Raw genomic sequence first — 25,699 nt, forward strand, 5'->3', positions numbered from 1 at the left:
GGCAGGCGGTCTTTGCGATTGGCATTTGCGACGATCAGGTATGGGCATGGCTTGCAGCAGCCAAGGACGTTGTTGGCGGAACGGGGCGCTCCTGATCTTGGCTTGAGGATTGGAGAGAAGGCGAGCGGCTTGCATTAGTTTGCAGGAAACGGGTCGGTCAAAACGGCGGCGGCGGCGGCGGTCCGCGCATGGTGGTTGCTCCCACGGCTTTGGCCGAGAGGCTTTCTCTGTTCCCTCTGCTAACCATGTCTCGCGGTCAGGCGGGATTGAGTTTTGGCAACGGCCGGGTGGGACTGGGCTGCATGGAGGCTGCATAGGTACGCTGAGGGCGTCGTCGACGTTGCCTGAGCCTAGTACATGTGTGGAAGCTACTTGGTATGCTTGAGCTGTCGTCCTCTTGGGCGGGCGGAATACCATCGGCTGCGTGGCGCTGGCGTCGCACAAGATGAGGAGAAAGGCAGCAGATTCTTGACTTGATGGCTCGTCACCGCCGGGGTACACGATGGGCTGTCGGCCTCCGGATGGCCTGGCATCTGCCGCTCCAGATCGGCCTCGGGTACGGGAGGAGGAAGAGGGTGAATGAAGCACGACCGGGCGGGTGGAGGGATGGAGGATGCCCCGACGGAGGACACCAGGCCGGAGGAAGATGATGCTTGTCATGCATACACGCGCACCTCGAGCGACGAGATCCTCGAGCCATCTATTAGTAGTGGCATGCGTCTAGGCCGTCTCCGAGCAGCTCAGCTCCCTCAATGCAACCACCCCCGCGTCCTCTCCCTCATGACATTCACGATCATGATGCAACCCATGCCGTGCGACTGCGCAGGACAGGGGGGGTTTCTCGCCGGGAGGGCGAAACCAGTCAACCCAGCCCTGGCTTGATGTATAACTAGTTAGAAACGAGGCGACATTGAACCTTTTGAAGAGACACACGACTGGGTCAGACATCTTTACATCTGACAGGCGGAGCTAGCAGGGGGGCTTGGTTGTTGGGACCCGGACCGGCCGACGTTGGCTGCGACATTCCCCATCATCCCCCGCACGCAATATATGCAGTCTTGCGCGATCCCGGCATGCATTTGCCCAGGCATGCCCAGCCATCCACATCCCACTTCACTGGACTGGCATGCTGGGTAGTAGCAGTACCACTGCTGTGCCACATCCACGGGGCGGGCAGGCGGGGCGGGCAGGCGGTCGCACAGAGAGAGAGAGAGCCTTTTTGAGAAAAAGAGACGTGGAGACGTGCATATATGCTTGCCCGCATCCCCTCCACCACTACGGAGTAGTACCACCACCATCACCTAGTACTAGTACTAAGTTACTACGTACCACCACCACCATCACCACCCGTGGGGCTGGCTCATGCAGGGACGATGGATCGGAGGGGCAGAAAGGGGTGGGATGATGGATCCCCGAGCGGCAGGCGCGTCGTCATGCCGCATGCTGCATGCCGCCAGCAAGCCCTGTCCATGCAGGCAGGCACGGCAACGCCGAAGTGGCAGGGGCGGCATTGGCGACGCCAGGGAACAAAAAAGTGAGCGAGATGGGAGAGCTTCAGCCTTGAGAAAGGGGGGTTGGCGCGTGCGGTGCAGGGCGAGGGGAGTTGGTGAGTTGGTTTGGGGCGGTTCTGAGCGAAGAGGCAGGCATGGACGTCTCTGCGATGGCTTATTGTTCAACATGATTATTCAATGACGAAGCTCGCACGACCCGAGAAGAGGAGGGAAAGGAGGAAGAAGAGGAGGAAAGGGAACGGCACTTGGACCCGACCACCGGGCTGTCTGTTCCCATCTACCAAGAAACGTATTACTTACGACTAGCAGTAGTCACGACGGCGATACGAGGAGGCGCGTGCGGCGCGGATGGGATATACCAAGTTACTAACTTGGATGCGCGCGCAGGTCCCGTTATGCATGGACGAGGGTGAGCCAGCGAGAGAGGGAAAGGACGCAGGTACATGCATAATAAGCACTGGCTGGCGATGGATGACCGTGGCCTGTTTCAAGGCCATCTTAGTTTCTCACCTCATCGCTTGCTTGATCAAGTCTTGAGCGGGGCGGGCGGTTTGGCCGATGGAGCATCAAACAGGCAAGCACCCGGTTCGCCATTCTCCATATCTCCATCACCAACCGCAATCTCAAACTTGGGCATCTCAAAAGCTGGGTGCGTCCTAGCTACCTTAGCTCTGACCGCGGCCTTGGCCTCAGCCTCAGCCCCGGCCGCAGCTACTACTACTACTCCGTACTGGACACTGTAACAGTATAGTAGCTGCCTGCCCCTCGCGATCCTGGCGGACCGTCGTCCCCGTCGCCATCCTCCAATCCTGCCTCATTAGGCACCCAACGAACCAAGTTAAACACTATACTATAGTATCACGGCACTGCACTCTACGCGAGGCAAGGGAGACACACATACACAGAGGCCGACGGGGGCTGCAACAGGCAGCAAGGCGCAGCACATCTACCGTACCGCATCTGGCACCGCGCAGGCAACTCGGTCGCAGCAGCTGACGGAGACAAAGTCACTTACAACCAAGTAACTACCAGGCAAGTACTAACGTTAGTTAACTAAGTTACTCACTCATTCCGTCACGTGCGCCCGTCAAAGCGGCCCTGCGTGCTCCCCCAAAACTCAACTCTGTTGGCCCTCCTCGCCTTGGACCAACTGGCTTTCGCCCCTCTCTCCCACTCACTCTCTGTCTGATCTGTCCTCCTGCCCGTTCGCAGGTGAGCTCGAATGGTGAGAGCGAGCGAGGTGCTTGATTGCCTGCCTGCCTGCCCTTGAACCACATCCGTCCCCAGCCCGCCCGCGCTTATCCACCCCCGCCGACGCCCACTACCCAAACCGGCTGCGACCCTGCATCTGCATCGGAGGGGGAGGGGGGCCCAATTTTGTCGTCACCTGCTGATCATCACCTCCCAGGCAGCCTTCCTTTACCGCAGGCCGGCCGCAGCACACCACGGTGGACAAGGAAAATAAATCAAAGAGATTATCAAGTTTCCATCCGCCCTGGCAATAGTACATACACCTCGCCGGCTGCCTCCGAATCCCCACCGAGTTGACGACCGTCTTTCTGCTCGTCTCGGCGTCACACACACCCCTCCTGCAACCACCTACATACCGACCGTTACGACTCACAACCGCCGACACAGGCGACCCCAGCCAAACACAAAAAGTGACGACATACTCGCCGACGATCCACCCTAACAACAACGATCGCGACAGCCCAGTCGCCAAACTCGCCCCCTGCAGCAACGGCCGCCGCCCACAACGCCGCCGACGGACGAGGCGACAACACTGTTGCGTCCGGCGATGGGGGAGGAGCCGAGTCCTGCCCTGCACGTCATTGTGCTGGTACGTTTTGATCCTCTTTTCGCCCTGCCCGCCCCGCCACACATGTTATGATGGTCCCTTGCGCTTCGCGGCGGCACCCTTGACGTCTTGGTCGTGCTGTGATGGAGGGTCGTGGGAGTTGGGAATGCCGAGTGCAACGCTTTCGTTGCACAGCAGCTTGCGAACCCTTTCTTTCCCCACGGGTTCAGGAACCACACGCACCCGCGCCCCCAGTGACGTCTGCGTCGGCCTAAGCGGTCATGTTGACGTTGCGCGACCATAGCGACGGACAGCGTGCAGCTCCATCGTCATCGCAAGACATCCTCCTCATCCTCTTTCGCACATGTTCTGACCGAAACCTTCCTTGCAGGGATCCGGCGGCGGCCCCCAGGAATCCAATACAACAGCGTTCCTTGTGCGCGCCGCCTCGCACAACTGGGCCAAGAGCTCCATCGTCGCCGTCGATGCCGGCGTCCACCTCTCCGCCATTACCCGCCTGCTCCGCGATGCGCTCGCCTCGTCGCCGCCCGCCGCGGCCTTGCCGCACACGCTTACCTCAGGCCCCTTTGCCGGCCTCACCCTGCCCTTCGCATCGCCCGAAGCCAACGCCACCCACGTCACCCGCGCCCTCGTCGACACGTACCTCTTCACGCACCCTCACCTCGACCACATCGCCGGCTTCGTCGTCAACACGGCCGGCCTGCCCGGCACCCGTCCTAAGAAGATCGCCGGCCTTCCCAGCACTATCCACGCCTTCAAGACTCACATCTTCAACAACGTCATCTGGCCCAATCTCAGCGACGAGAACAATGGCGCCGGCCTCCTGACGTACTTGCGCCTCGTCGAGGGAGGCAGCCCTGCCCTCGGCGACGGGGAGGCCAAGGGCTATCTGGAAGTCTGCGACGGCCTTTTGGTCAAGACCTGGAGTGTAAGTCACGGCCATTGCATCGAGCGACACAGCCACCGCGGCTCCTCCGCGTCGAGCGCCTCGCCGCGCTTCGGCAGCCACGACGCATCCAGCTCGACCTCGCGCCGCGAAGGCCACCCGCTCTACGCGTTTAACCACCACGCCCAGTCATCGCACTACCCGCCCTCTGCGCCCTCGTCGCAACCCCTGACCCGGAGCCAGACCCTGCTCGGCCAGGCCGCGTTCGGTCCCGGCGGCGCCTCCCCCCAGGCGTCCCCCGAGGTGCAGGAGCGATACTGCGTCTACGACTCGAGCGCCTACTTCATACAGGACGCCGACCACCGCCGCGAGGTGCTTATTTTCGGCGACGTCGAGCCCGACAGCATCTCTCTCAACCCCCGCAACCTCGGCATCTGGCAAGAGGCCGCGCCCAAGGTTGCGGCCGGCACCATGGCCGCCATCTTCATCGAGTGCAGCTATGACGACTCCCAGAGCAACGACCGCCTGTACGGCCACCTCAAACCCGTCTTCGTCGTGGAGGAGCTCGCCGTCCTGGCCGCCGAGACCGAGATGGCCCGCAGGCTGCAGTCGCTCGAGTCGCGCAAGCGTAAGCGCATAGCGAGCATCAGCGATGAGCCCGGCGGCCGCCCCCACCCCAGCCGGATGTCGTCGTCTCTCTCCTCCGCTTCGACCCCGGCCGAGGAGCCCGTGTCCCCCAAGTCGGTCAAGCCGACTCCGCTCGCGCCGTCGGCGGCGAGGTCGGCGTTCGAGGTCGCCTCCCCCGACACCCCACACCTCGCCACGCCCACGGACGAGCTGTCTCTGCGTGAGGCGGAGGAGCTGGACAGGGATGCGGGAGTGCCCCATCGCCGGCCGCTCGAAGGGCTCACAGTGGTCATCATCCACGTCAAGGATCGGCTGACGGACGGTCCCGACGTCGGGGAGACGATACTGCAGCAGCTGCGCGAACACGAGCAGGACGCGCGGCTGGGCTGCGAGTTTGTCGTCTCCAAGCCGGGTCAGAGCTTTTACTTTTAGCGCGAACACGTGCATTGTCCAAGGCGCATCTGTTGATTTTGTTGTTTTCAATCGAGGGAGGCGGGAGACGCAGGGACATGACGGGATCTACATTGGGGCGTTGCTTGTATTTTCCCATCTAATGACTGACCATGCATGAAACGGACATGACATCAATCCACGACACGGCACGCGCCATGGCCTCTCATGCTGCGAAGGCGCACCTGTTTTGACGGATGACTCGCTCGTCTACAAACACCCATGAGCACGTGTGTGGTTTGTTTCTATGTGTGCGCCCCCATGACATGCATGATAGGAGTTACCTAATTCTTGGGCCCTTGGAGCTTCGCCAGCCCCTCACGACCGCCCAGATCCTTTTCAAACGAGGGCCGGGGAATCTCGACGGCCTGGGTGAGCCTGCCGTAGGAAATGCCGCCGAGGCGGCTCACGGGGCGCAGGACCTGTCTCGTCGTCAGCGACTGTGCTTTCCTCTGTGTTTTACAACCATTTCCCTGCGGCCACTTGCAAGAATAGCAACAAGTAACGAAAAAGCAGGGGGGGAGGAAGTGATGGAGGACGTACCGCCGGGTCGACGAGGTTCTGCTGCTCGTCGAGGGCATCCTCGCGGACCCAGATCCTCGTCCCCTCAAACACGACGAGCGTGCAGCCCTTTTGCGGCACTTCGCCCGCCGCGCCCTTGCGGTCATAGTCGCGCACGTGGTCGACCTTGACCTCGACGGAGAAGACGGCCTCGGCGACGCGCGCGGGGCGCACCGTCTGGCAGTCGCGCAGGGGCGTCAGGCCGGAGACGTCCCACTCGGAGGCGCCGTAGGGGGCGTCGATGCTGCACGCGTTGGCGGCCTCGAGGAAGTCCTCGCCGATGATGTTGATGACGGCCTCGCGCGTGGCGAGCACGTTGGCGAGCGAGTCCTTGGGCCTTCCGCCTCCGCCGCGGTCGAAGCCCACGACAAAGAGCGGCGGGTCGTGGCTCATCATGTTAAAGTAGGAAAAGGGCGCGAGGTTGGCGCCGCTGTGGCCGTCGGCGCCGACGGTGCTGAGGAAGGCGATGGGGCGCGGGGTGATGGCCGAGATGAGAAGCTTGTAGTTGTTGCCGGGGGCGCGGCCGGGGGCGTAGGGGTCGATGGCGACGTGCTGCTTCTGCTGCTTTGGTTGAGTCTTGTCATCGTTGCCTCGTCCCTTGTCAGTAGTACTAGTCGCAGTCGTAGTAGCAGCAGCAGCAGCAGCAGCAGCGTCGTCGTTGTCGCGCAGGCGGTTGGCGCCGTCGCCGAAGCGCCACTCCGGGGCCACGGTGCGCGTGTAGTGGAAGCGCTCCGTGTCGTCCCAGGGCGGGCGCGCGGCCTCGACGGCCTTGAAGTCCGGGTGCGGGTTGCGGCTGACGGGCTGGGACATGGTCAAGGACCGCTGTTGGTGGTGGGCTGCTGGCGTGAACCGGTGGTTGTTGTGCGTCGAGGCTGATGATGGCGAGTGCCGTGATGAGGGCGTAATAGTAGTAAGTGGACGACGGGTCGACCAGCAATATGAAGAGGCAGTAGAAGAAGAAGAAGCAGCAGGGGAAGAAGAAGAAGGGGAGGAAGAAGTGGTGAGGAGGACGCGGAGCAGTGCGCCGGGAGAGGCCAGGTTATTATCGTGTAGCAACACTCGCGCCGCAGCCATTGATTTGTGTAAATCGTTTTGACTCTTCCTTCTTTCCTCTTCTCCTACTACAGACAGTCGGGAGGGTTGAAATTCTTCCCGAGGTAACTACAACGTAGAGTAATCAGTTGTAGGTTGGACGAGCGTGGCTGGTGTGCGCGGGGGGTTTGTGAGACGGTCGACAAAACGGAGCCCTGCCGCGAGGGGGCCTTCAATACATCCATGTCGTCAGCAGGCCATCAATTCGCCTGCAGGAAATCCATCAATAGGGAACAAGCATGCAGCAAATCTCTCTCCATCCGCGGAGGCAGGCATACCAAGTACTACGTTACAAGGTAAAAACTGCCCATGTTGAGTAATTTAGCTCGTCGATCCAGAATCGCATTACCAAGCATGCGAGCACGACAGCAAAATCAGCCGCTGCGGTGGCCGCGGGGCTCGCTCTCCTGGCTGCCGGCGGGAGGGAGGGCGCCGTCGAACAATGAACACGGGACAATAAGAATGACGAGGGGCAGCGAGAACTTGTCGGCTCGCCTGTCGTGCAACATGCGCGCGGGTGTTTGTTGGCTTGTTGGTTGGCTGGTCGTTGTCTCGAAACTCGACATGTCGCATGTCGTCGACTTATGACATTACCATCATGATGCTCACTCATACACACGACCGACACTTCATTCGCCGTCTTGGACTCCATCTACGAAGTAGACGCAAACTCCATCTGCATGTTGACAACACACACACACACACACACACATGCACGTAGAACGGGCCCCGAGAAATACCATCATAGTCGTCGTGCCCGTAATGTACAAACTTACAGCCGGCCGCCCTCTCGCCCGTGTGGTGCCGCGGGAACCTCTCCGATTGCACCGGCACTGCTCTGTCTCACCTCAAAGGGAGACCGCTTCCGTTCATTGCTACCACTGCCGACCATGTTTGTTTTTGCTCTGCGTGCGTATCTACTCACCTACTTCTACTCCTGATAGCACAGTTATTATGGGCACGAATCTTGGGGTCTGCAGGGCGCTCGTGCTCGCGCTCGCAGCACGCACGCTGCCCGAGGGCGACAGCCGCGAACATGAATGAACCCTGCTGCTAGAGGCATATATCTATGAGTCTCATATATATATATATATATATATATATATATATCGAGAGAGAGCGGCATCTCGCCGTCACCACTCCAGAGCCACCCATCTGCCTGGGCAGAATACCTCCACAGGCAGGGTGTGACAAGTCAAGCATCATCAGCACTTACTTCCTCGCCGACAGCCGCCCACGCCGCCATAATGCCGCGAGCCCCCGTCCGTCATCCTCCTCCTCGGCGGCGTCGCCTACGTCTAGTCAAGCCTTGTCGACCACCTCGAGGCCGACTGGGAATGGGTCCGGCTGTTTTGCCTCTGCGTTGCCCTCCGCCCCTCAGGTCAACAGCGGCTCATCTGCACCACCGCCGCAGAGTCGGGTCGTGCGCGCAATCATCAAAATGATTGACTGATACCCCCGCGTGACACACTCGGCCAAGGCGTGTGTCCATGGGAGGAGGGGGAAACAGTGTCATAGACTCACTGAGTCAAGTCGTTATAGTGGTGGCAGCAGATGAACCGCCAGAAGGCCTCCCCCCACCCCCCAAAAAACTTATGTAATCGCCAATGCCTGTCATGCCAACGAACCAGTCACTCGGCAATAACCTCCGAAAAAAAAAGCTCGTAGGGCAGCTTCGACACATTTTCGAGATCACTATGCAGCCCTCCACCAGCTTCTCCTTGTTCTTCTTATAACCCCCCCCCCCTTCTCCTCAGCAACCCTCCCCACAAGCTGATGGAACAATGGGGCACGCGCGGCCTCAGACTCTCTTCTCTACTCCTTGACTTGCATCCTCCTCCCCGTGTCTTCCGTCGTTCTGCACTCGCTTCACGACGTGCGCCGCACTCTTCAGCCTGCCGGCCGTCCCTGCGCCTTTGCGCTTCAAACGCACCCTTCGTTCCCCTACACGGCGGCGGCAGCAGCAGCAGCAAGAGAGAAGCTCATATCCACGCCACCCTTTCATCGAGCCTCGGTGACGCCCCCACGATGACCACCACCGTCGAGCTCGCCACAGTCCCCTCGGCCGACACCCCCGGCTCCTCCATTTATCTGCACCATGACAAGCGTTCCTACATCTTCGGCCGCGTCGCCGAGGGCACCCAGCGTGCCTTTGGCAGCCGCAAGATCTCCATCGGTCGCACCGATCACGTCTTCCTCAGCGGGCCCGTCTGCTGGAACCAGATGGGCGGCCTCATAGGCTACCTCCTCAGCGTCGGCGGCGCCGTCGACGCGGCCCGCGAGAACATCATCCAGGAGAACGTCAAGCGCGAGGGAAAGGGCCAGAAGCCCCTCAAGCAGATGGAGCACGGGGGCATCGGCGTCCATGGTGGCGACAACCTCTGCCACATCCTCGCCGCATGCCGCCCCGTCATCTTTCGCCAGCCCATCAGCGTGCACACGCACGAGCATAGGGCCGACCCGAGAGCGGCCGACGCGACCAAAACGGACCCAGACTGGAGCGACGATGCCATACGAGTGTGGAAGCTTCCCATACGGAGAGCGCGGTCCAGCAGCCCCCCCAAGCGACGCCACACCAGCCTCGAGCCTGTCGACGGCGTCGCGACCGACAATGCAGACCCGGACGAGACATACAAGTTGCGCGCAACCGTTTCCGACCCTCAGGTTGCTGCCATGATTGTCGAAAGACTCATGTTCAGCGGTAGCCTCAACAACACATCTGTTCTCGTGCGGCGCAAGATCCGCGACCTCAAGCCCGCGGATTTGGCCGTCGTCGTGGAACAAGGCACCGTCAAGCCGTTCAACAAGTCGAGTTCCCCAACCACCGGTGCAGAGACTCGGGACCAAGACGAAACAGTCTGGGTCTTCCCCGACCCGAAAGATACGGCAGGCCGCGGTGAGGCCGGCGACAACGTTCTGAGAATCAGAAACTTTCCCCTCCCCCGTACCACCTACAGCGAAACGTCCATGTCTTACATCGTCAAGTGCCACGATCGCCGTGGCAAGTTCAACGCCCCGGCAGCCAAGGCGCTCGGCGTGAAGCCAGAGGACTTTAAGCACTTGACCTTTGGGCAGAGTGTGCAGGGCAAGGACGGTATAACGGTGACTCCAGATATGGTCCTAGGAGAGCCGCAACCAGGCAAAGGCATTGTTATCGCCGACATTCCCTCGCATGACTTCGTGGATGCCTTCACGGAGCGTCCCGAGTGGGATGTCCCTGAATTCATGGAGAATATTGCCGTCGTGTATTGGCTTCTCGGCCGAGGCATGGCCGACGACCCAGCCATTCAGTCTTTTATCAAGAAGCACCCTCAGAGCAAGCACGTATTTTGCGCAGAAGATACCTGCCCCAACATGGTGACGCATCCAGGCGCTGCGGAGATCCAGGTAAAGATGAGGCGAATCGACTCCAAGAGATTTCCCCTCGCCAACTTCGACAATACAGTTGAGCATCCGGCGCCGGCGCCCGATTCCTCCATGGAGCTTGGCCGCGCGGGGACGAAGCTGCAGCTGATGCCCCGCCTGGTCTTTGACGACCAGGCCATGGCTCCGTTTCCGGACCTGGTCGGTGCCTCACAGGCCGTGGACGAAGCCGTGCTGGTGCTGGCCGAGCAAGCCAGGACCGAGGCTTCAGACCCGAGACTCTTGGCCAGGATACAAGAGACGGAGAAGGACATACCGAATAGAGACGCGGAGGTTATACCCCTGGGCACCGGCTCATCGGTACCCAGCAAGCACCGCAACGTATCGGGGACGCTCATCGTGGTCCCCGGCATCGGCAACTACCTGCTCGACTGTGGCGAGGGCACGCTCGGGCAGATACGCCGCGCGTTTGGTGCCGAGCAAGCCGCCGACGTGCTCCGCAACCTGCGGTGCATCGTCATCAGCCATCTCCACGCCGACCACCACCTGGGCGCTGCCTCGCTCGTCAAGGCTTGGTACGAGCAGACGCTCAAGGACAAGAGCAACGCGACGCTCGCCATCTCGTGCATCGGCCGTTACAGGTCGATGCTGGAGGAGTTGTCGCAGGTCGAGGACATTGGTTTCCACCGGCTGCGCTTCCCCAGCTGCCCCTGGGAGACCAGGGACCGCGACCGCGACGTGACGACGCGCAAGGACCTCGGCGACGACAACTTTGGCCTCGCGTCCATCAAGCGCGTCCCCGTGCCGCACTGCTGGCGCTCCTACGGCACCCAGCTCGAGCTCACGTCGGGCCTGCGCATCGCCTACTCGGGCGACTGCCGGCCCTCGAGCGCCTTCGCCCAGGCCTTCCGCGGCGCGCACCTCCTCGTCCACGAGTGCACCTTTGGCGACGACAAGCAGGACCACGCGCGCGCCAAGAGCCACTCCACCATGGGCGAGGCCCTCGGCGTCGCCCGCGAGATGCGCGCCCGCCGCACCCTGCTGACGCACTTTTCGCAGCGCTACACCAAGGCCGACAGTCTGCGGCGACACGGTCCCAATGACGGCGAGGGTGAAGGCGAGGGCGAGGGCGTGGAGCACGCGGCTGGCGATGGGGGCGAGCAGAACGAGCACGAGCACGAGCACAACGTGCTGCTCGCCTTTGACCTCATGAGGGTCCGCCTGGGCGACTTCCAGGAGGCGGCCTGCTACGTGCCCGCCGTGCAGGCGCTCATGGAGAAGCTGGCGGACTAACGTGGTTGGTTGGCGGCGTTTTGGGCACTGATAGATGGATGAATATATACCCACTCCATAGATGGTCACTTGTCGGTTTATTCTTTCTTTTGCACCCCTTGATCTACTAGCCAGCATGCGTGCGTGTATTGTATGTATGACGTGCAGCATGCATGGGACAGACAGCCCCAGGGCAGGCGGCGCAGAATACCCACGACCATGACTTGACTTGACGCGGTTCAATCATCACATGTGACAAGGCAGGACATGACATGCTACTACCGACTTCCCCATCGTCACTGCCACATGGCCCGCAGTTGATCAAGCCATTCTGCCCCAGTCCTTGTGATTCGGGCAAGATGTATTGCCGTGGTGTCGCACACAGACAAACACACAAAAAAAAGCCACGGCCTCTCTCTCTATATATGTTCTGCCTTTGCCTTGCCCTCTTGGCCAAGGCATTTTTATAGCATGATACCACAACGACGCGTCTTGTCGCGCCACGTCGCGTCTCGTCTCGTCACCAGCCACGTCCTCCGGTACGATCAACGATATGTTCCCCGAAGGGCCAGGGCGGGCGTCCCCTGGCTGGCCCGTCCTCCCGCTCGCCGGCGCGCACGCGGAGGCCGCCGTCGTCGTTTGCACCACCACCACCACCACCACCGCCATCACGGGTGCTCCCTTGCCGCGGCCGGCCCGTGCGAACCGAAGCGTCGTCGTCGTCGTCGTCGTCGTCGTCATCTTCAACCCCCGCCGCCCAAGAGCGTTCCGTCCCCCCGCGTAATGCTTCATTCTCATCGCAGCCGACATGACCACCACCGCCCGTCCCGTACTCCTTCGTCGAACCGTATTCAGTAGGGCGTCGCTGCATCGCTGGCACGTTCGGTGACAGCGGCGGATTCGTCGTCGAGGGCCCGCCGCCGCCGCCGCCGTCGCCCGCGACGAACATCCGGAGCGGGTTAAACCAGGCCATGCCATTACCAGCGTCTCCAACGCCAGGCACTGCCGCAGCTTCGTTCACATAGCCGCTCCCCTCGGCACCATGCCTGCCGACGCCGTCGTAGGGCGTGTCGGGCGCGTGGCCACGGGTCTGATGCCTCGTCACGTGTTCTTCTCTGCGAGGCTTCATCTCGGCGGCGGCGGTGCTGCCGTAGCGTGAGCCGTCCGCGTGATACCCGCCGCCATTGTGCCTCAATATGTTGAGGCGCAACATACGGCACCTGTGCTTGCGTCTGCGCCGTCTGCGCGACTGCGAAAGGGGCGGTTTTGTTTTCGTCCCGCCATCATCTCGCCGTCGGATGAAATCTTGCGTTTGCACCCGAGCTGGCCGTGGCTGTGGTGTCCCCATGAACATCTCTGCGGTACGGAACCTGAATCCCTGTCGATCATCAAGTGGCCTCGCAGGTTCGAACAGAGGACCACCAGCAGCGTGCTTTGACGCGCTGCCCGGGCTCGAAGCGGACGGATGTCCGGGCCGCCTCGCCCCCCGTCTCGAGGGCATGTCCCGAGCGAGACGTTGCTTCGTCAGTGGCTCGCCGTGCTCGTGGGACTTGTCAGTCGCCCTTGGCGACGTGCGCTTGACCTCCGCAGCGGCTCTCTGTTGCTTGGTGTCTTGAGCCGGACGGGTCTGTGTTTGTCGAGCAACGTACTCCCGGGGCCGCGACGCTGTGTTCTTCCGCGTCGACATCGACTGTGCGCCATCGGCACGATTACCGGTGAATACTCCCGTCGCTGCGTGATGATGCTTGTCCTCTCTTCCGCGCGCAGTGTTGCGTAGGCGACTGAATAACGACGGGCGAGGAGCCGTCGGCCTCGGCGTCGCGTCCACGGCTCTTCCGCGACAATTCGCCTCGTGGCCGTATCCCTGCCCGTTCATGGATGGCTCGGCGCCCTTCCCGGCTGCGTCCACGCCATGCTGGTGTGACTGCGTGTTCGTAGCGGCAGCCTTCTGCGCTGCCGTGGCCTTCACCCCCGGCTGCCCTGGCTGCGACGACTTCCCAGGCGTTCCGTGCTGTTCGCCCACCTGCGATGGGTTCTGGCAAGTGGCCTCGCGGCCGGCGTTGGTGGCCATCGGCCCATTCGGCGGACAAAATGCTTCGCCTTGCGGCTGCTCCCCCATGTCATCTTGCGCCTGCGGTTGAGAATTGCTCCCTGCCCCGTCTCTCAAAACACCTTGCCTTGCCCGGCGCGGATGGAATCTGAACCTGCCGTTGGGAAGCGATTCACACGAATGGTCTCGCAGGCCCGCCGCTCCAAGCAGCACCCACAGGCTTCGCTTCTCCTCCTTCCGGGCCTCCCTCTCTGCCCTCAACTCTCGCAGCAGCTGCATGATGTCTCCGGCCAGTCTCTCACAGTCTCGCGTGAGGGCCTGCCTCGTCTCCTCGGGGTACAGCTTTCTCCATGATTTGAGGACGCGTAAAAGTGGCGGAGTCTGGTAGCCAGGCCATCGGGCCGCCATATACCGTTGACGAGTCGTGACGCTGACCGTCAAGTCGCGTACGGCTTCAAAATTTCTTCCCACGGCGGCTAGGAGGCACGCCTCACATCCCCTGCCTCTATGCCAGCGTCCCATTCGCGGCCATGCACCCTCATGCTTGTCCGAGAGCTCTCCGCATAGCCACATTTCCTTCGCCTCGTCCATTCTATCAAGCCAATGTCCCAGCGGCGATTCGTCCTTGAGCCGCACCTCGCGGCGGCGAAGCTTCCTCGGCCACTCGGCGAACTCCTCATCAACCATCGTCGATAGCTTGCGAATCAGGCGCGGGTCTAGCGGATTGTGCAGTCTGCATAGGTCTGCCTGAGCCAGGGTGAACGGGACGCCATGCTTGGCCATACGCATCGCCAGCCGCGATGTCAACCCCTTGGGCCGCAGGAACCGGCCGTCCAAACGCTTCATGAGAACTCCTTGCTCCTTAACCCATTTTCGCCTATTTAAGGCGGGGTCGCGGAAAAGCACGCGGGTGAGCTGGTCGAGCTGCCTGTTGGAGACATGACCCAGCCGGCTGTCCACGTCACCGCTGACCAACTTGCTCGATGTTTTCTTACCGGCCCTGTGCGATGCTTTGCGCTGATTCTTCCTAGTCATCTCTCGATGAGCCTGTCAGGCTTCCGTTCCAGGAAAGCAAAAACACGCCCAATCCGGGATAGCTGTAGGGCAGTCTTGTCGGCCGGTCTTGCTCTGCCTGGCAAGGGAGAAGAGCGAGAGGCATGGTCAAGGACAATCAAAGCACCCTCTTATGCTGCTCGCGCCAGCGGTTCCAACAAACCCCTTGGCAACGGGCCTCTGGCATGGCCAGGTGCAACTGGTCCATGTCGAGACAAAGCCAGTGGCCTCCGGCCCACGCCCATCTCCCTTCCGAGCAAGCAGCCAAACCGTCCAATGCGCACAAACAAGACTTGCGTCAGTAAGAGACGTGTCGAAACTGATTGGGGCTGTGTTTGTCAATGTCTTTCGCATGTCGAACCGCAGTCCCCGGTGCAAGTATCTGCAGGTCAGCCAACTCACGACAGTTGTGCAGAAGCGTCCGTTCGATGCAGTCGAGGGGCCTCCCAGTGTCCCCAGACGTACAAACCAGGCACGCGTCCTCGTGTAGTGGACAGACATTGGTATGTATTAGGTTTCGACAACCGTATGCCTCCTCGTCCATGTACGCCGTCTCTCAGAAAGCGGCCCGCGCTGTGTCCAAGGGCATCGTTTGCGAAGACCCCACAGAAGCGGTTCACTCCCGAGTTTGATGACTGCCCGGTGCGGGCCAAAAGCCAGCAAGATGGGAACAAAGATACTGCAACTAATACGCTAAGTACAGTCGCCCCTTTTGCCGACAAGAGTCGATCTTCCAGTAGAATTGCAAAACTCGCCGGTGCTGTGCATCTGCCATATGTACACTTCCCAACTCCATGGTCATGCGCGTTTGGTCGTTATTTGTAGAGGTCAAAGGAAAATGCCGCCTTCGAGGGCTTCCCTCAGCCAACGTACTGGGGGTGTCGCAGGTGTTCGTGCTCGGCGGCGCGCTTCCTCTCAAGCCTAATCTTGGCCGCCTCAGTTCCGTCGTCGGGGTGGGCCATCTCCTTGAACCATGGATGATTGAGCGCCTCCTTGGCGGTGATGCGTTGAGCAGGATCGTAAACGAAAATCTTCCCCAACAAATCAAGGAAATTTTTAAGGAACGTCGTGTTCGAAGGGATAATATCCTGCGGTAAGTTAGCCACAGGTCTAGGGCCACCGCCCATGAGTCTCCAAGGATGTACGTACGTGTAGCTGCTTCATGGCCTTGACAAATCGCCGAGAGCCACGAGTCGTATCCGGCGTCGGATAATCGAGCTTGAGTCGCTTGAAATACCTTAAAAGATTGTCAGTCTGGTCAACGTTGGGTGATGGTGTCTCCGAGGCATACTTGGATGCGGGGTTCCCGCCACTCCGGGTCGACATCTTGTTGACTGCCTGAACAAGGTGGGAGTCGATCCTACGGCCGACAACAGCCTCCATCATAGCGAGGTGCTCCAAGTTGTCGTGCGTTTGAAATAGAGCATCCCCGGTGAAGAACTCGACCAGGATGCAGCCGATGCTCCAAATATCGCAAGGATAGGACCAGCCCAGCCCAAGAATGATCTCGGGGGCCCGGTAGTGGCGCGTGGACACGACCGAGCTGTGGTATTCGTCCTGGAAAGTGGCCGAACCAAAGTCAATCAGTCTGATTTCCGTGTCCAGGAGCACCCGGCGCTGTGTGGCCTGGCGGTTTATAGTTGTAGACGATGATGGAATCTTGCGGTTATACGTGAACGTCTGGTAGCTGCTGTCGCACAACAAGATGTTTTCGGGTTTGAGATCGGTATGGATCAAGTTCAAATCGTGCAGGACTAGACAGGGTCAGTACGTGTGACAGCTGAACAGTGAACAAGTACCTACAGGCAACGCTCGTGAAGAGTTGACGAGCAAAACTCTGGATCTGGCTGTTTGGAAACGGCACGAAACCATTGCCCTTGAGAAAGTCAAAGACGCTCTGGCCCAGCAGGTCCATGACGATGCAGATGTGCCCGCGATAATCGAAGCAATCTCGAAGGTGGATGCAGCGATTGCGGTTATCCTCGTCGTTTGCTTTTAACGTGGCCAGAACTCGGAGTTCAATCCGGGACGCATCGCGGTACTTTTGAACCGATCGGATGATCTTGACGGCAACGGACTTGTTGCGTCGCCGCTCACGGGCTTGAACAACCTTGCCGAAAGTTCCCTGTCCAAGAAGACGGGTGATTTGGTCTGCAGCGCCGTTAGTACCAGGCTGCGTAATGAGCAGACGATGGGAACTTACACTTTTCTGTCAAATCGGCGTCCGGGACGACGATGTAGTGACCGTCGTCATCATCAACTTTATGGTTTTTATCGTGATGCCGCTGGAGGAAAAAGCGTCAGCACTGTGCATTCGATCGTGTGGGTGAGAGGGGAAGCGAGAATGTGCATTGGCGGGCTATTGAAAAAAAAAGAACAATAAACACTCACGTCATGGACGACCCGAACATGGACCTCGGAGGCTTTTTTCGGCGGATACGCCGGTGGTTTGTAGGTGAAGAAAGGGTCACCAAGTCCATCGACGTCTCTTCGCTTGGCCTCGTTGGCAGCCTGCCGAGTGTTGCGCTTGCGTTTGAGCGGGGCCTGGGCATCATCGTATTGACTATTGGAGGAAAGCGACGTGGGTGCCGTGGTGTGCAGCGCTGAGTTGGTGCGGTCGCTTGATATGGTCGAACCGATGGGTGTGGTGTTTTGCAGCGGCGTGCTTGCGTGCGATCCGATATACTGTACGTGGTAGCCGGAGGCGGAGGGTCGGCTGGCGTCCGACCGGTCGTCCTTTCTCCTCTTCTTGGCTGCCGGCTGGGGCTGGGCGGGGAGAGCATCTCGAACGGCGGCGGCGGGTACGGCAGTTGTCGTGGTCGTGGTCGTGGTCGTGGTCGTGGTGGCGGCGGCGCCATTTGTGATTTTGCGGCCGGTATTGGCCTCGGGCTCGGGGGTGTCGTCAATGACGATGATCTCCGAAGGCAGACCGTTGCGATAGAAACTGTTCCAATCGGGCTCGCGGGATCGGCGGCGCTTCCTTGAGGGCTGGTCTCCCGCCATGGCTGAGGCCGTGTAGGGCTCGCCGTGGCGAGGCACTGGGGGCGGGTTCTGATCGTCGACGGCGTCCGGGTGATGATGGTGGTGATGGCCGGGTTGGCCACGGGTGTGGTTGTGGTGGTTGTGGGGAGGGGGACGGGGCGCTGACGATTGGGACGTGGCTACGCCATCCGCCGCAGCAGAGCCCGCGGCGATAGGCGGGTAAAGGGTGGTGACGAGACGCGAGGACGACGGGGTCGAGGGTGCCGCGGGCGGCAGAAGCGAGCTCGAAGCGGTAGCGGCGACTGGGCCGCGATAGTTGGGACCGTGGACAACGGGCGAGTTGGCGGCGTGAGGCTGGTGCGGATACGCGGAGTGATGGTAGTGTGTGTGTGAATGGTAGCGAGGAAGCGTAGCGACGGCCGTCGTGGGCGTCGACATGCTGCTCGCTGCGCGGTTTCCCCCTTGGCCGCGAGGTGCAGTCAGTCGGCGGGGGGGTCGTGGGCGTGCAGAGTGCGAGGCTGCTCCAACCTTGCGGACGTCGAGTGTCGTCTTCAAATGGGAACAGCAGTGGCGGGCCGCCTGACGAAGACGAGCAAGATGAATGCCTTGTCGAGGGGATGATGCCGGGCGAGAAACGGAACGGAGAGGAGGAGGCGGCGAGGGCGGTGGCTACGAAGAAAATAGAGGGCCGCCGAGAATGTGAGCCACCAGCACCACAAGCCGACAGCACAGGATGGGACAACCTTCCAGGTAGGTTACTTGGGCGGTGGGCGTGGTGCGCTGCGCCGGTGATGCTGCGCGGGCACTGTACGGTAGGCCAGGCCCGGCGGGGGGGCAGCTGGCAGAGGGCAGCGAGTGGCCCAGTCACGTCGATTTCCCAGGCAGCCGATGGGGTCAGGCAGACAGACCACTCACTGGTGAGCTTGACCTACAGCCTACGGCCAGGGTGCAGTCGGGCCCTACGATCGCTGTAGATCCGCTGGAGCGACCACAGCTGGTGGTCTGCGCTGGACTGCCCGACTGACGGGAGGTGTGGGCTGAGGTGCCCAGGCAAGCCAGGTCAGTGATCTGGGCCAGGCCGCACGCGGAGGCGGCGGCGGCGGCGGTTTGGCTTTGGCTCGGTTTGGGTTTGTTTGGTTTAGCGGTGGATTGCGGCAGGCGCTGCATGCCCTGGTTGGCCCCGCCGGCTCAGAAGGGGAGGGGGGGGGACGCCGAGCGTTGCAACTTGGAACTGACGGACGGGAGACGTCCGTCACCAGCCAGCCAGCCAGGTGACGGGATCCCGTCCTCGTTGGGGCCAGGTCCTGTACAGTGCGCGCAACATTATTAGTACAACCTGCTGGCGAGCGAACGCTGCTCGTCGATTTGCATGGCATTTCTGTGGCACGAGCGAGCCACGCGCGCGCACCCGCCACCAACCCCCCCTTCAACGCTTTCGCGTCCCGCCTAAATTCTACAGTGCCCAGGTACCCAGTAGTTGCCCTGCCTCGTTTCTGAATCCTGACGTGGATCTTCTCCCACGACTCGGTGTTGACGGGCGGCGCGCCTTGTTGATGGCATGCTGGGTCTAAATTGGGCCATCGTCGCCGACACGGCAAGGGTTTCCTCATTTCGGGGTCGCCCATGTCTTGGCCCCAGGAAAGGAAAAAAAGGGTGCCTCAGGGCAGGCAGGGTCCGGGCTTGGGTGAGCTGATCCATTCATTGCCCCGAGCGAGGGAAGGAGGGGGGCAGACCAGCCAGACCCAAAAAATCCATCGCCTGTGATGAGGCAAACGACCGTGCTGATGCGGAGGTCGCCACACGGTGCTGACCGGACAGTTTCGCCTCCCACGCCTGCGCTCGCCTCGGCCAGTCAGTCGCTCGCTCGCGTCAGAGCGTCTTGGTGGTCCCCCACAGTCCGGGACTGGTAGAGCCCAGTTGATGCGATCCCACGGATGTGAGAGAGGTGCGCGTCGAGGCGGGCGGGGATGCCTCACCAGCTGGTTTATTAGTACGTAGGAGCGATGGAAGCAGCGGCGCCCCAGCCCAGGGCACTCGCGTCACAACACGAAGGCGCGGGCTTGAACGGCACCAGACCTCACCGAGTCACGAAACGCTCACCGCGGCGTGCGTGCCACCTACGGCCAGCCGGCCGGCCCTGGTTTTATTAGGTATCATCCTACTTGGTAGAGGGGCAACCACCACACACACGCAAACACATGCACGCACGCAGGCACACACACACACACACCACACCGTTCTCCGCGTGACGGAACCACCCGCGGGTGGATGATGGCCGCACTGGATGGCAGGCGAGGAGGAGCCATGCCCATCACGCACCTCGCACCAAAGGGGCGGGCGTGACGGGACCTGTTTGGCAAACTCGCATGTGTCTCGCACGCATGGCATCGCCCGCCATCGGTCTGCTTTCTCCCGCCGCCCAAGATGTCGGCACTGGTCATGTCCGCGAGCCAAAGGCAGTCAGCCCCGCAGAGGGGGGCACACAGGGCGTTGGCATATGGCACAAGCAATAGGCGAGAGGAGAAAAGGCGGACGGCGGAATCGCGTCGACCCGCGGGGCTGCCGAGTTTTGGCGGCGGCGCATGAGGTGCCGGGACATGACCTTTGTCGTGCGTGCCATCATGCCAATGCCACTCTCAATGCCAATGCCTTGCCATGCCTGCCACGCCACGGCAATGAGGTGAGAATGCCTACAGGTACTAAGGTACCTCCAATACTCGTCCCGGGTATGGGTGACCGCACGGCATTGACTGACTGGACCGTGTCGGCTGTGCTGAGGCGCCGCGGCGCGTCCATGTCCCAATCGGTAGCGGGCAGTGCTGGTCATTCGCGATCCGCTGGGGGGGCCCTTCAGCCGGACACTGTAAAGCGGCTTTTGGGCACCCGGGTCGCGACATGAGGCCAGGGAGCAGTCCAGCCACGACCGCGTGAGTTTCAACCCCGCACGTGTTTGATGATGATGATGATGATGATGCTGCTGTTGCTGTAGCGGTTGCTGTCACAGTACTACCCAGAGATTTATTGCCAATGGAAGACGGTCAACACAGGGAGGGCATTAGATTGCTGCGTGCTCACGCCAAGTCCACCTAGGTAGAGGTACTAAGATTAGTACCCCAAGAGCCCAAGTGCGAGTACCTCTAGAACCGCAACTGGGCACCACACCGTCCCGCGTGTGCAGCCCGCCCACCCACCGGCCAGGCCGTTCACACACAGGCATGACAGGATTGGCGTGCGCACGGGGTACTGTGTAGTACTCGTGCCTACAGCGGGCCACGCGTGCCCGGACGGCCGTCGCCATGTAGTAATGAACGAACGACCCCCGACACTTGGAGCGTGGTGACGTTGATACTCCAGCGAAAGAATGGGGCGGGCACCGAGAAAACCCCAGGCCGCCGTCGAGTCGAGTCGTGTCCAGTCCCGTCGAAGCGACCCGCGGTCGTGGTCCGTCCATCCGTGTGTCGGCTGGGCTGGGCAGAAACGTGTCGAATCGAATGCACGGAGGCATCAGCGGCCTTTGTCGCGCGCGCGGGCACTCGCGCATCCGCCGTGTCAGCCCGCCCGAACAGCCCAGCCCAGTTCAGCCAATGCGTTGTTGCGGTCGTCTTCTCTTTCTTTCTCTTCTGGAGCCTTGAATGATGCAATTGGAATCCGTGGAGCGCGAGCCCCCCTTGCCAGCCAGAGCACGTCCTGCAGGCTGCTCTAACTACTCCCCAGACCACATGTGCGAGCTATATTCCTCTCTCTCTCTCTCTCTCTCTCTCTCCCCCTCTCCCGCCCCCCCTCCTATCCGAGGGATCTAGGAAGCGCGCACGTCTCGTTGCTCGCTCACCGCGTGGAGTCGAGTCGGGTCGGGTCGGGTCGTGTCCCATGCTCAATGTGCGAGACATCATGGTGTTCCAGGCTGTTGTTGGTGGTGTTCCTTCCCCGCTAAGCACTGTCCAGTACTAGGTAAGGTATGCATGTCACTGCCGAGCCACTGGCGGGCGCCCCCCAGTGCCCAGGCGTCCTGTCCAGCGAGTTTGGCCGGGATGCTCGCTACTACACGGCGGCACGGAACGGAACCGCAAGTTCTTAGGCGCGGTCGCAGGGACAGCTCAACACCCTCAGTGCTGCCGCATTTCCCAGAACGACAACAAGTGTTGGGCCTTGGATGGCTGGAGTATTTGTTCCTCAATCTGGGAAACAAATGTTTCATCGGCAAGCGCTTCCTCTTGCCGAGTACCGCCAGCCGGAGCTTGCCCCGTACAGTGGACTGGCGGCCCAGCGGTCGGCACAGGCCCAAGGGCCGAGACCAAGTGTCGCATCCTCCTCCACCATACCTCCGCTCTCGCTATCAACCGGGCGACCTACCAGGGATCGACCATCAATTCACGAGAGCTGCAGCCACCGCTTCGTGTTATAACTACAGCCCCAGCCCCAACTTCAGGAGGAGCTTGATGCCTTGATTCTTTCCGCCATTGTCCCCCCATTCTCCGGGGTGTTGCGAGAGCGGTTTCATATACCAACGCCGCCGCCCAGGCCCCGCGCGCCTCCCATGCCTCTCCGCGCCCGTGGCTCAAGCTTGCAGTCCTGCTGCTACATGCTTACATGGACACGACGGCACGATACAGTGCGGTACAGGACGATGTTTTGCAATGCATAGAAAGTTGGGCTTCTGTTGCCAAGGGGGCATTGCTCATTCTATTTACGGGGTGCGAAACAGGTTCCCGCACAACCACCTCAGAATGCTTCTCAAGCATCTCGCCGTAAAACTGATACACAATGGCAAATATGCTCACCTGTTAAATACAACTCAACTCGCTCGCGCGTTGCAAAAAAAGTTCAAAGTCCGTACGTACGTAGTACAACGAGTCTTCTTGAGGCGCTCCTCTTCTGCGATCGGTACATACGGTCCCTCCCATCCAACAACATGCATGCCTCCACGTTCCTTGTGGCGCTCGCCGCCATAGGATGCCATGCAGCCACCATCCCAGCATCCTCATCGAGCGACGCCGCCGCCGCCGCCGCCACCCACAATCCTCTTGACAGACGCGACAACTACTCCTACTTCGGCGACTGGCCCTTCTCGCACTGCGGCTGCAGCAACAAGCTCAACGAAAAGGACACCGACAACGCCGTCAACGCCCTCAAGGAGCAGCTCAAGAGCGGCCCGCGCTTCGGCTTCAAGTCCTTCTACAGCATCAGCGGCTCCGTCGTCGCCTTTGTCTGTCGCTGGAGGCCCAGCAACCAGGAGCCGCTGACCCTGGCCACCGTCGAGCCTATACTGCCCGTCATCGCGGAGCGCTGTGGCGCCTACATCGCCGGCACCGTCGCCGGGGCGCACCCAGAGAAGGACCCCGGCTTCGGGTACGGCTTCTGGGTCGGATACATGGAGTACAGAGAGGGTCTTGACTTTTGCCAAGGCGCCAACTCCTCCCCTGCGCGCGACTGTCCGACGGGGCTGGCTTCAGCGTTATCAATTCCGCCAAATCGACCCCAGTGACAACAGTCACCGTGATCAGGAGGTATATTGTAGGGATGATAGAATTATCGTGTACGAATTAATACATAGCGGGCACCAAGCACGCTATCGGCCAACAAAGCACTCATTCTCTTCTCGTCACCATCCACCATCAACCTCCTGTCCCTCGCGGACCCATTGGGTTCTTCGTATATAGTGGCGTGGTACGTTTCCTGAGCGTTCAGCCCTCCGTCGGCAAGCCCGTGAACCGCCAACGTCATCCCCAACTCCGCCCCATCTGTTAGCAGGAACCTCCATCGAGGCCCACCCATCTTGGCTGTGGTGGCGACTCCGAAGCCACCCTGCCTGCGTTGTTGGCGGGCAAACAGCCTGCGCTCCACCGGGCTTGCATCTTGCCTGTATGCCTGGGCACCATCGACTTATCCGGAGCACATCTTGTATGTAATAATCTATATACCTTGATTTATGTGCATCACGCATCTCCCTTCACCTAAGGAGCGCACGAGGATGCAATTATAACTAGCATCAGATCCTCCCAATCGTTGCTACAACTTTGGTAGCTTCCGTCAGCCGCGCCAGGCTCCCCATCTATGCTCTCTATGCTGCGTGATGTCTCTCCTTCCTGCCCGGGCGTCTCCTTCGACTACCGCTGGAAAGATGCCGCCCGGAGTGACGAACATCCCAACCTCTCTCACAGACCGCGGTTGAACCAGACATTGCCGCCGGAACCGCCCTTGCCGCGGAACTCTTCCTCGAGGCTATCTGCAGAAATCTGCTGCTGCTGCGGAAAGACGGCCAACGCCAGCGGCAGAACCGCAAACGACGTGGCAGCGATGAGACCTAGGTTGAGCCCTATAGGGATCGTCGTAGCCACGCGGGGTCTCGCCTTCACCCATTCCTTCTCCATCAGACTCCTATACCAGGATGCCTTTTGCTGTATGTAGTAGAGGACCATGGGCGGTATAATCATGACCGGGCTGCTGTTGAAGACGCGGCTGGCAGCCGTCTCGTAGACAGCAATCTTGGCTGCCTTTTGGCTCCGGCCTAGGGACGGCACATCGCGCTCCGACTTGCCCTCCTCCTCCAGCTTCTTCTTTTCCGCATCGGAGAGAACCGGACGAACGTCGATGCCAGTCTCGATCTCGCCGCGTCGCATGAGATACGCGTTGAGAGCACCGGCCGATGCCACCGCCGCGAACGGGACGAGGCGCTTCAGAACGTTCCTCGTGCCGTCCGAGACGCGGAGCCTGGGCACCAGCCTGCTTAGACCCAGAGCCACCGAGCAAGACGCAGTAACGGCAATTGCGTACGACTTGGCAAGCATGGCGGTGGTCATGGGCGACGACTTGTTGGCGTTGGCGCTGTTGATGGCCACGTTGACGGACTGATTAGCCCATTGCCAGCCGATGGTCCCCACCGTACCCAGGCCGGGCTGGAGCATGCCTAGGGTAACGACCAGGTTCGTGATGACGAAGGAGGACATTCGGAAGGGCAGGAAGACGGGTTCGCCGGTGTCTATTCGGCGTGGTCAGCATTGTGTCGAGTATATGGTCTGTTGGCGGCGGCCCGTACCTGGATGCAGCGTCGAGTCGACAATCTTCTTCGCCTGCCATAGCTCCGGGGTCATGTGCTCCAGCTTGCCTGTCTTGTACTCCGTAACGAGCCTCTTGGCCCGTTCAAGTCCAGACGTGCCGGCGAGAAGCGTGCTGTGAACCAATTGACCGTTAGCATTCTTCCCCTAAGACGTTGTGGCACGATGCCGAACCCGCAAACAAGGCCGCAGAGGCAACAGCCACGACAGGGCTCCTCCCTCCCCACATCCCGTTTCCAAGCTCGCCAACGCACCTGGGGTCTGTTATTCCGATCGAGTGCCGCACGCGGCCCATGTACGTGCCCAGGTCATACTGCGAAACGGGCAGCTCGCGACTGCCGGGGAGCGACGACGACATGGCGGCCACCGTCAGTCGAGGGCGCGGAGTCGAGGCGGATAGGCGGCGGGTGCCTAAGAGAAAAGTGTCGTGAGGTGACACGCCTCGAGGGTCGACTCCAGCCTCCAGAGACCGACGGGGTGGGAATGCCGGCGCGGGCGGTGAGCAAGGACAGTCAGGAAGTGCGTGCGTGCCACAGCAAGCCGAATAACGACGACGATAAGCGGCGGCTGCACGGTGAGGTGCAGTACCGATGTCGGCTTTTACCCAGCCCTGGAGCGGTGGGTGGGTTCGGCGTACCTGGCCCACAGCACCAGCAACCCCTTCAGTGCCCCGGCCTTTGTGGAAGGCAGATGGCAGGCAGGGCAGCCCCCACCACAGGGGCCCAGAGCCTGCAGCGTTAGCGTGTCGGGTCGACGTATCGAGACATTGAGGCGAGAACGCGGGGCACGTCACGGAAACTTCCCCTTCCAGACAATGACAGCACCCGTGCATTCGAGCAATTGAGAGCATGACACGCTTCGATAAACTGCCACGGCTGTTGCAATCCCGAGAGGCCACAAGAAAAATCGACAAAAAAGTTCTCGACATGATGAGCCCGTGACTGACGAGCCAGCGACAAGGCAATCCAGCAAAAAAATTCT

At 60.8% G+C, this 25,699-nt stretch overlaps 8 protein-coding genes across 8 annotated transcripts; 4 read left to right on the forward strand and 4 right to left on the reverse strand.

Moving 5' to 3' along the window:
* Window positions 1-579: 579 nt before the first annotated feature.
* JDV02_000655 (uncharacterized protein) lies at window positions 580-882 on the forward strand (the record flags this gene model as incomplete). Its single annotated transcript, XM_047981491.1, has 1 exon — window positions 580-882. The coding sequence occupies one exon, from the start codon at window positions 580-582 to the stop codon at window positions 880-882; it is 303 nt and encodes a 100-aa protein (XP_047837451.1).
* Window positions 883-2,148: 1,266 nt separating this feature from the next.
* Window positions 2,149-5,275, forward strand: PDE1 (3',5'-cyclic-nucleotide phosphodiesterase; the record flags this gene model as incomplete). The annotated part of the gene is made up of 2 exons (XM_047981492.1): window positions 2,149-3,351; window positions 3,701-5,275. The coding sequence occupies exons 1-2, from the start codon at window positions 3,310-3,312 to the stop codon at window positions 5,273-5,275; spliced, it is 1,617 nt and encodes a 538-aa protein (XP_047837452.1). The 5' UTR covers window positions 2,149-3,309.
* A 94-nt stretch (window positions 5,276-5,369) lies between these two features.
* On the reverse strand, window positions 5,370-7,210 carry JDV02_000657 (uncharacterized protein). Its single transcript, XM_047981493.1, has 3 exons — window positions 5,837-7,210; window positions 5,578-5,715; window positions 5,370-5,503 (listed from the first exon to the last, which is right to left on the reverse strand). Exons 1-2 carry the CDS (start codon window positions 6,926-6,928, stop codon window positions 5,578-5,580), a joined length of 1,230 nt encoding a protein of 409 aa, XP_047837453.1. The 5' UTR covers window positions 6,929-7,210; the 3' UTR covers window positions 5,370-5,503.
* Window positions 7,211-7,408: 198 nt separating this feature from the next.
* On the forward strand, window positions 7,409-11,602 carry JDV02_000658 (Ribonuclease Z; the record flags this gene model as incomplete). The annotated part of the gene is made up of 2 exons (XM_047981494.1): window positions 7,409-7,431; window positions 8,956-11,602. 2 exons carry the CDS (start codon window positions 7,409-7,411, stop codon window positions 11,600-11,602), a joined length of 2,670 nt encoding a protein of 889 aa, XP_047837454.1.
* Window positions 11,603-11,666: 64 nt separating this feature from the next.
* On the reverse strand, window positions 11,667-16,510 carry JDV02_000659 (uncharacterized protein). The gene is made up of 3 exons (XM_047981495.1): window positions 15,976-16,510; window positions 15,834-15,921; window positions 11,667-15,772 (listed from the first exon to the last, which is right to left on the reverse strand). Exon 3 carries the CDS (start codon window positions 14,664-14,666, stop codon window positions 12,102-12,104), a length of 2,565 nt encoding a protein of 854 aa, XP_047837455.1. The 5' UTR covers window positions 14,667-15,772; window positions 15,834-15,921; window positions 15,976-16,510; the 3' UTR covers window positions 11,667-12,101.
* Window positions 15,545-18,104, reverse strand: LKH1 (Dual-specificity kinase; the record flags this gene model as incomplete). Its single annotated transcript, XM_047981496.1, has 6 exons — window positions 15,545-15,772; window positions 15,834-15,921; window positions 15,976-16,438; window positions 16,488-16,835; window positions 16,888-16,969; window positions 17,076-18,104. The coding sequence occupies 6 exons, from the start codon at window positions 18,102-18,104 to the stop codon at window positions 15,545-15,547; spliced, it is 2,238 nt and encodes a 745-aa protein (XP_047837456.1).
* A 4,471-nt stretch (window positions 18,105-22,575) lies between these two features.
* Window positions 22,576-23,148, forward strand: JDV02_000661 (uncharacterized protein; the record flags this gene model as incomplete). Its single annotated transcript, XM_047981497.1, has 1 exon — window positions 22,576-23,148. The coding sequence occupies one exon, from the start codon at window positions 22,576-22,578 to the stop codon at window positions 23,146-23,148; it is 573 nt and encodes a 190-aa protein (XP_047837457.1).
* Window positions 23,149-23,474: 326 nt separating this feature from the next.
* On the reverse strand, window positions 23,475-25,278 carry fsf1 (Sideroflexin FSF1). Its single transcript, XM_047981498.1, has 3 exons — window positions 24,973-25,278; window positions 24,700-24,833; window positions 23,475-24,642 (listed from the first exon to the last, which is right to left on the reverse strand). Exons 1-3 carry the CDS (start codon window positions 25,074-25,076, stop codon window positions 23,819-23,821), a joined length of 1,062 nt encoding a protein of 353 aa, XP_047837458.1. The 5' UTR covers window positions 25,077-25,278; the 3' UTR covers window positions 23,475-23,818.
* Window positions 25,279-25,699: the final 421 nt, after the last annotated feature.

Source organism: Purpureocillium takamizusanense, chromosome 1 (genome assembly GCF_022605165.1).
Source record: "Purpureocillium takamizusanense chromosome 1, complete sequence".
In the NCBI taxonomy this organism is placed as follows: domain Eukaryota; kingdom Fungi; phylum Ascomycota; class Sordariomycetes; order Hypocreales; family Ophiocordycipitaceae; genus Purpureocillium; species Purpureocillium takamizusanense.